At 51.3% G+C, this 9,791-nt stretch overlaps 1 protein-coding gene across 1 annotated transcript in view; it reads left to right on the top strand.

Annotated features, from left to right (window-relative positions):
- LOC123748094 (uncharacterized) overlaps positions 1-9,791 on the top strand; it is a 208,107-nt gene that overhangs the window by 109,839 nt on the left and 88,477 nt on the right. Inside the window, exon 8 of the mRNA XM_069303372.1 lies at positions 6,159-8,493. Coding sequence (XP_069159473.1) covers positions 6,159-8,493 — 2,335 coding nt within the window. The remainder of the gene's footprint in view (positions 1-6,158; positions 8,494-9,791) is intronic.

Below are 9,791 nucleotides of genomic sequence, written 5' to 3'. Positions count from 1 at the left end.
TATGATGCACATGGTTACAAAAGCTACTATCTAAACAGGAGTATGAGTTGTGTTATTGTATTGCTGCCAAACTCAAGTCAGATGAACAATGAACAAATCCACAAGGGCCGTGACGAGGGTTCGAACCTACTTCCGAGACGTAGGTTCGAGTCTCTACGTCTACGCAATCAAGTTAGATTTTGTACGTTAATCTCTCCTTATCCACATGACTCGTCCTTCGGGGTTACTCCTCACGAGCATGACAACATACCAGAAAAAAAAAGTTCTCGAAAATTTCTAGGCCTATAAAAAAGGACCTAGAGCGATAGAGTTTTACAATTGTCGTCTGAGGCAACGAGGCCTTTCTGGAGGCATGATTCTTCTATTGTTGTCGCATTGCAATTGTGTATTCTTTGATACATCAGGGAGTGAAGGTTGTTTATTTTATCCCGCTGTCAAACAAGGCTTTCAACCCACAGTGACGCTCTGATTTATGGAACATATTGTTTGTCCCTGGGGGTATAATTGCCTGTTTACTTTGTCTGCTTTGTTAGTTTAGGAGCCAGTTTGTATTTCTTGTGATTTTCATTTTTGTGCTCCTCCACCCCTGGTCTTGCCTCTCATTTACTATGTCTCAGGTTCTCACTCGCTATCCCTCTCAGGCGCTTACTCGCTACTCTCTCAGGCGCTCACTCGCTATCCCTCTCAGGCGCTCACTCGCTATCTCTCTCAGGTTCTCACTCGCTATCTTACTCAGGCTCTCTCACTCCCAATCTCTCTCAGTATCACACTCGCTCTAGTCCAGAATGTCACTGTATTCCATTTATTAATTACTTAGGCAGTGAACTGGGGCAGTAGGCAGTGTACTGGGGCAGTAGGCAGCGTACTGGGGCAGTAGGCAGTGAACTGGGGGCAGTAGGCAGTGTACTGGGGCAGTAGGCAGCGTACTGGGGCAGTAGGCAGTGTACCTTGGAAGTAGGTAGTGTTGTTGTAGTGCTTTAAAAATGACCACCTGAACATTAGGCTTCATTGACAGATGAAAAAAGATTTCGACCGCCGAAGGTCATCTTCAGCGTTCAGGTCGTTAGTGCGTCTAATTCTAAAATACTGTTTACAGCTTTGTTTACAGTGTGTTACAGTATTAGAGTATGTGTTTACAGTATTCGCGGGCAGTGACTGATCTATTTTAGGATGATCGGAATGAGCTGACATCATTTAACTGCCTAATCATGCCTACATTTTTGCCTTTCTGTGATTTGTAAACTACAATCACGCGATATCAGTCTTAATGAAGCGAGAAAGATTTCTCTTATCGAATTATAAATGTTTGAGACAGCTTACCTGGGGGGAGGGGGCAGTAATTGACGATAAAAGCGTAGTTTTTTGGTGGAAAAAAAAGTGGATAATTTCACTTCACAGCCTCAGCATCTTGGGTTGTGTGTTGTGTCAGGAGTCTTCTAGACACAGCCCCCTTCTGGATCTACTGGTTTGTTGCTGTCTGACATTTGTATTATCTTCGTGTAACGTCAGAGACAATAGGACGCCATAGGGTGAGGCTATGTTTACATGTTTACATTATTTTATTTTTTACAATGTTTACATTAACATCGTCAGTGTAAACATTTAAATGAACACGTCCTCAAGAGACTCTCATCCTCGCAGCACGCCTTTCGTTACGTCCAACCATTCTGACGCGTTTCCGTAACTAGCTGGGGCTACCAGCTGGCCGCTTCCTGTGTAAATTGTTCCGTTACCTCAGTACACTGACGCCTCACTCCCTCTTGCCCTCCCCCCCCAGGCACACACATGCACTGATAGAGAGTCACAGATGCACAGAAATGAGGACAGACGCAGAGGAGTAATGGCTCCACAGACTTGGGGTGTGTGTGAGGGGAGGGGGCGATCTCACCGGCCGATCCCAAGTACTTGATGCTTGGAATTTGTGGAGTCTGACTCCACAAATCAGTGTGTGTGTGTGTGTGTGTGTGTGTGTATGTGTGTGTGTGTGTGTGTGTGTGTACTCACTGAATTGTGCTTGCGGGGGTTGAGCTCTGGCTCTTTGGTCCCGCTTCTCAACCGTCAATGAACTGATGTAGAGATTCCTGAGCCTACTGGGCATAGCGCACTCGTCTTTGTCGCCTATATTTGCTTATCTTTGTTTGTTTAGTAACCCGTAATATAACGGTATATATTATTGTACGTGATTATTTTCAACTTTCACACGTGTCGCTATACCGTTCACGTGAGTACCAAAGTCGTTATATATATATCTCTTTCTTTGTATTTTTCCTGACATCAGCACTATTTGGGTCGTGGTTCTCGGTTTCGTTACTTCTTCAAGGCCCACCTTCATCCCATTCTCCACCTCTCCCTCGTACTCACACACACACACACACACACACACACATTTCGTTATGATTTCTCTGGAATCATAACGAATGCCGTGTTTCCCCAGGAGTATACAGTAATAAGGAAAGAGAGGGAAGGTAGAGGAGGAGGCGGAGTGGCCCTACTCATGAGAAGGGAATGGAGTTTTAAGGAGATGGCCATCCCGGGCTGTGAGGAGTTCAGAGACTACATAGCAGGCACCATAACAATGGGAGGACCAAGAATAGTAGTAGCAGTAATATACAACCCTCCACCAAATGACAGGAGACCCAGTCAAGAGTATGAAAACAACAACAAGGCAGTTAACACTATAATTGAGAGGGCAGCCTCTGCTGCCTGTAGAAATAGATCCCACCTGCTCATCATGGGCGACTTCAATCACGGAAAGATTGACTGGGAGAACAAGGAACCGCATGGAGGCGAGGATACGTGGAGAGCCAAACTATTGGAGGTGGTGACAAGCAACTTTTTAACGCAGCATGTCGGAGAACCCACAAGGATGAGAGGCAATGACGAACCAGCGAGACTCGACCTAGTCTTCACTCTGAACGACTCCGACATAAGAGAAATCGGTTTTGAGGACCCAGTAGGAATGAGCGACCACAGTGTACTGGTGTTTGAGTACTTGATTGAAGAAGGGTTATTGAACTCGAGGAGGGATACCGAAACCAAAAGGTTAGCATACCGAAAGGGAAACTATGAGGGGATAAGAAAATTCCTAACAGATATAGCATGGGAAACAGAGCTCAGGGGAAAGACGGCCCAAGATATGATGGATTACATCACGCAGAAGTGCAAGGACGCAGCAAACAAGTTTGTCCCAGTCCAAAAGGAAAACAGAGAAATGAAGATGAGAAACCCATGGTTTAATCAAAGATGTAGGCTAGCTAAGCAGCAAAGTAAAAGGGCATGGAGAAACTATAGGAATAACAGGACACTGGAGAGCAGAGAAAGATACCAGAATGCCAGGAATGAATATGTCAGGATGAGAAGAGAGGCAGAAAGACAATACGAAAATGACATCGCAAGCAAGGCAAAGACTCAGCCTAAATTGTTGCATAGCCACATTAGGAGAAAAACAACAGTAAAGGAACAGGTTATGAGATTAAGGATAGGGGCGGAAGGATTCACTACAAATGACAAGGAAGTGTGTGAGGAATTGAATAGGAAATTCCAGGAGGTCTTCACCTTAGAACAAGGAGAAATTCCAGAGGTAAGTGAGGGAATAGCTAACCAGGAACCACTGGAAGAGTTTAAGATTACCAGTGGGGAAGTAAGGAAGTGTTTACTAGAGTTGGACGTGACGAAGGCTATAGGCCCAGATGGAATCTCCCCTTGGGTTCTAAAGGAAGGAGCAAGAGAACTGAGCCTACCACTCTCCATAGTGTATAACAAATCACTGGCAACAGGGGAACTGCCAGATACTTGGAAAGCAGCTAACGTAGTCCCGATATACAAGAAAGGGGATAGACAGGAGGCACTGAACTACAGGCCAGTGTCCCTAACCTGCATACCATGCAAGCTGATGGAGAAGATTGTGCGAAAAAAACTAGTGGAGCATCTGGAGCGAAGGAACTTTGTAACACAGCATCAACATGGGTTCAGGGATGGCAGGTCCTGCCTCACAGGGCTACTTGAATTCTACGACCAGGCAACAAAAATAAGGCAAGAAAGAGAAGGGTGGGCAGACTGCATATTTTTGGATTGTCAGAAAGCCTTTGATACAGTGCCACACAAGAGGCTAGTGCGAAAGTTGGAGATGCAGGCTGGAGTGAGAGGGAAGGTACTCCGGTGGATAGAGGAATACCTAAGCAACAGGAGACAACGAGTCTGTGTGAGGGGTGAGGTCTCAGATTGGCGAGACGTCACAAGTGGAGTCCCGCAGGGGTCAGTCCTTGGACCTATACTGTTTCTGGTATATGTAAATGATCTCCCAGAGGGTATAGATTCGTTCCTCTCAATGTTTGCCGACGATGCAAAAATTATGAGGAGGATTGAAACAGAGGATGATAGTAGGAGGCTACAAGATGACCTGGATAGACTGAGTGAATGGTCCAACAAATGGCTGTTGAAGTTCAACCCGAGTAAATGCAAAGTAATGAAACTAGGCAGTGGAAACAGGAGGCCAGGCACAGGATACAGAATAGGAGATGAAGTACTTAATGAAACAGACAGAGAGAAAGATCTAGGAGTTGATATCACACCAAACCTGTCTCCTGAAGCCCACATAAAGAGAATAACGTCTGCGGCATATGCGAGGCTGGCTAACATCTGAACGGCGTTCAGGAACCTGTGTAAGGAATCATTCAGAATCTTGTACACCACATATGTAAGACCAATCCTGGAGTATGCGGCCCCAGCATGGAGCCCGTACCTTGTCAAGCACAAGACGAAGCTGGAAAAAGTCCAAAGGTATGCTACTAGACTAGTCCCAGAACTAAGAGGCATGAGTTATGAGGAAAGGCTGCGGGAAATGCACCTCACGACACTGGAAGACAGAAGAGTAAGGGGGGACATGATCACAACCTACAAAATCCTCAGGGGAATCGACCGGGTAAACAAGGATGAACTTTTCAACACTGGTGGGACGCGAACAAGGGGACACAGGTGGAAGCTGAGTACCCAAATGAGCCACAGAGACGTTAGAAAGAACTTTTTCAGTGTCAGAGTAGTTAGCAAATGGAATGCATTAGGAAGTGATGTGGTGGAGGCTGACTCCATTCACAGTTTCAAATGTAGATATGATAGAGCCCAATAGGCTCAGGAATCTGTACACCAGTTGATTGACGGTTGAGAGGCGGGACCAAAGAGCCAGAGCTCAACCCCCGCAAGCACAATTAGGTGAGTACAATTAGGTGAGTACACACACACACACACACACACACACACACACACACTAGGGGCCGGCCGGCCGAGCGGACAGCACGCTGAACTTGTGATCTTGTGGTCCCGGGTTCGATCCAGGGCGCCGGCGAGAAACATTGGGCAGAGTTTCTTTCACTCTATGCCCCTGTTACCTGGCAGAAAATAAGTACATGGGAGTTAGTCAGCTGTCACGGACTGCTGCCTGGTGTGTGTGTGTGTGTGCGTGTGTGTGTGTGTGTGTGTGTGTGTGTGTGTGTGTGTGTGTTTACTAGTTGTGTTTTTTTTTTTTTTTGCGGGGGTTGAGCTTTGCTCTTTCGGCCCGCCTCTCAACTGTCAATCAACTGTTTACTAACTACTTTTTTTTTTTTTTTTTTTTTTTTTCCCACACCACACACACACACACCCCAGGAAGCAGCCCGTGACAGCTGACTAACTCCCAGGTACCTATTTACTGCTAGGTAACAGCGGCACTTAGGGTGAAAGAAACTTTGCCCATTTGTTTCTGCCTCGTGCGGGAATCGAACTCGCGCCTCAGAATTACGAGTCCTGCGCGCTATCCACCAGGCTACGAGGCCCCCTCCACCAGGCTACGAGGCCCCCTGTGTGTGTGTGTGTGTGTGTGTGTGTGTGTGATGTGAAAAAAATAGTAGTAGTAGTAGTAGTTAGAAACAGTTGATTGGCAGTTGAGAGGAGGGCCGAAAGAGCAGAGCTCAACCCCCGTAAGCACAACTAGGTGAATACACTCACACACACACCTACATACTCTCTTTCCCACTCTCTCTCACAAAGAGCAAGACCTCACGCCCCTGTGGTCACTGAAAGTAGAGTACTCGTAGGTAAGTACACATACATCACAAGCCACCCCCCCCCCCATCCATTCCCTCTCAGTTATCCGCTGGAGGTATCTGCCTCCCTCACCGCTGGAGGTATCTGCCTCCCACACCGCTGGAGGTATCTGCCTCCCACACCGCTGGAGGTATCTGCCTCCCTCACCGCTGGAGGTATCTGCCTCCCACACCGCTGGAGGTATCTGCCTCCCTCACCGCTGGAGGTATCTGCCTCCCTCACCGCTGGAGGTATCTGCCTCCCACACCGCTGGAGGTATCTGCCTCCCACACCGCTGGAGGTATCTGCCTCCCACACCGCTGGAGGTATCTGCCTCCCACACCGCTGGAGGTATCTGCCTCCCACACCGCTGGAGGTATCTGCCTCCCACACCGCTGGAGGTATCTGCCTCCCACACCGCTGGAGGTATCTGCCTCCCACACCGCTGGAGGTATCTGCCTCCCACACCGCTGGAGGTATCTGCCTCCCACACCGCTGGAGGTATCTGCCTCCCACACCGCTGGAGGTATCTGCCTCCCACACCGCTGGAGGTATCTGCCTCCCACACCGCTGGAGGTATCTGCCTCCCACACCGCTGGAGGTATCTGCCTCCCACACCGCTGGAGGTATCTGCCTCCCACACCGCTGGAGGTATCTGCCTCCCACACCGCTGGAAGTATCTGCCTCCCACACCGCTGGAGGTATCTGCCTCCCACACCGCTGGAGGTATCTGCCTCCCTCACCGCTGGAGGTATCTGCCTCCCACACCGCTGGAGGTATCTGCCTCCCACACCGCTGGAGGTATCTGCCTCCCACACCGCTGGAGGTATCTGCCTCCCTCACCGCTGGAGGTATCTGCCTCCCACACCGCTGGAGGTATCTGCCTCCCTCACCGCTGGAGGTATCTGCCTCCCACACCGCTGGAGGTATCTGCCTCCCTCACCGCTGGAGGTATCTGCCTCCCACACCGCTGGAGGTATCTGCCTCCCACACCGCTGGAGGTATCTGCCTCCCTCACCGCTGGAGGTATCTGCCTCCCACACCGCTGGAGGTATCTACCTCCCTCACCGCTGGAGGTATCTGCCTCCCACACCGCTGGAGGTATCTACCTCCCTCACCGCTGGAGGTATCTGCCTCCCACACCGCTGGAGGTATCTGCCTCCCACACCGCTGGAGGTATCTGCCTCCCTCACCGCTGGAGGTATCTGCCTCCCACACCGCTGGAGGTATCTACCTCCCTCACCGCTGGAGGTATCTGCCTCCCACACCGCTGGAGGTATCTGCCTCCCACACCGCTGGAGGTATCTGCCTCCCACACCGCTGGAGGTATCTGCCTCCCTCACCGCTGGAGGTATCTGCCTCCCACACCGCTGGAGGTATCTGCCTCCCACACACCGCTGGAGGTATCTACCTCCCTCACCGCTGGAGGTATCTACCTCCCACACCGCTGGAGGTATCTACCTCCCTCACCGCTGGAGGTATCTGCCTCCCACACCGCTGGAGGTATCTGCCTCCCACACACCGCTGGAGGTATCTACCTCCCACACCGCTGGAGGTATCTGCCTCCCACACACCGCTGGAGGTATCTGCCTCCCACACCGCTGGAGGTATCTGCCTCCCACACCGCTGGAGGTATCTGCCTCCCACACCGCTGGAGGTATCTACCTCCCACACCGCTGGAGGTATCTGCCTCCCACACCGCTGGAGGTATCTACCTCCCACACCGCTGGAGGTATCTACCTCCCACACCGCTGGAGGTATCTACCTCCCACACCGCTGGAGGTATCTGCCTCCCACACACCGCTGGAGGTATCTGCCTCCCACACCGCTGGAGGTATCTGCCTCCCACACCGCTGGAGGTATCTGCCTCCCACACCGCTGGAGGTATCTGCCTCCCACACCGCTGGAGGTATCTGCCTCCCACACCGCTGGAGGTATCTGCCTCCCTCACCGCTGGAGGTATCTGCCTCCCTCACCGCTGGAGGTATCTGCCTCCCACACCGCTGGAGGTATCTGCCTCCCACACCGCTGGAGGTATCTGCCTCCCACACCGCTGGAGGTATCTGCCTCCCTCACCGCTGGAGGTATCTGCCTCCCTCACCGCTGGAGGTATCTGCCTCCCTCACCGCTGGAGGTATCTGCCTCCCTCACCGCTGGAGGTATCTGCCTCCCTCACCGCTGGAGGTATCTGCCTCCCTCACCGCTGGAGGTATCTGCCTCCCACACCGCTGGAGGTATCTGCCTCCCACACCGCTGGAGGTATCTGCCTCCCACACACCGCTGGAGGTATCTGCCTCCCACACCGCTGGAGGTATCTGCCTCCCTCACCGCTGGAGGTATCTGCCTCCCTCACCGCTGGAGGTATCTGCCTCCCTCACCGCTGGAGGTATCTGCCTCCCTCACCGCTGGAGGTATCTGCCTCCCACACCGCTGGAGGTATCTGCCTCCCACACCGCTGGAGGTATCTGCCTCCCACACCGCTAGAGGTATCTACCTCCCACACCGCTGGAGGTATCTGCCTCCCACACCGCTGGAGGTATCTGCCTCCCTCACCGCTGGAGGTATCTGCCTCCCTCACCGCTGGAGGTATCTGCCTCCCACACCGCTGGAGGTATCTGCCTCCCACACCGCTGGAGGTATCTGCCTCCCACACACCGCTGGAGGTATCTGCCTCCCACACCGCTGGAGGTATCTGCCTCCCTCACCGCTGGAGGTATCTACCTCCCTCACCGCTGGAGGTATCTGCCTCCCACACCGCTGGAGGTATCTGCCTCCCACACACCGCTGGAGGTATCTGCCTCCCACACCGCTGGAGGTATCTGCCTCCCTCACCGCTGGAGGTATCTGCCTCCCACACCGCTGGAGGTATCTGCCTCCCACATTAACTTCTGACCCAGAACCCGTGAATTTCCTTGTCTCGTCAGGCCCTATTAACTCCGCCTTCCGTTTTCAACTTCTCTGGCTTTATCTGGCCTTTACCTTCAACTTCTCCCCTTCTCTCATTTTCTTCTCTGCCTCCGTATATCCTCCTTTATCCACCCCTGCCTATCCTACTTTGTGCCAGCTGCCCCAACTTGCCTACCGTTCCAGGCGGTACAGTCGGGGGCCCCAGGGTCGATTCCGGAGTCCGGCCGCTTACCATTACATCATAACTGGGGTCGGCACGAACGCAATTATGCATGTGTGGCCCGACGTAGTGAGCTGTCGAGATAGAGCAGGAGCTCCGGGCTGTTTTGTTAACGCCCTGATACTACTGCCTTCCTCCTCCCTCCTCCTCGACTGCGCTCCTGTTGAGTGCACACACAGAATACAAGAGCTCTTCATTACTCAATGATTCTTAATTTACTTGGAGAGAGATTTTGTGTACTAACGCATATATCTCGTTTTGGTCTTTTGTTACTAAGCTCGCTGCGTCATGTTGGGATATTGTTTAAAGATGAATGAAATTTACGTTTACAATGCTTCTCTATTTTGTTGGAAAGTGATCGCGTCTGCATTATTCTGCAGCAGTTGCTCTAATGCTGCAGTACTGTTGATACCCCAGACAAAGAGATCTCCTCTGACAGAGACAAAGGCACACAAACACTGCTATCACAACCACTGTGTCTACTATGGTCTTCTCCTCTACCTTCTCTGCCATCTTTCTTTCATTTGTGTACATATAAATGATTCCTTTTTTCCTGCGAATATTTTACAAACTGTAGCACGTTGCTATTCCATCGACTTAATGTGCA

The sequence above is a fragment of the Procambarus clarkii genome, chromosome 5 (genome assembly GCF_040958095.1).
Source record: "Procambarus clarkii isolate CNS0578487 chromosome 5, FALCON_Pclarkii_2.0, whole genome shotgun sequence".
NCBI classification, from domain to species: Eukaryota; Metazoa; Arthropoda; class Malacostraca; order Decapoda; family Cambaridae; genus Procambarus; species Procambarus clarkii.
Note: the sequence above shows the minus strand (reverse complement) of the source record. Positions and strands in the feature narration are given on the sequence as shown.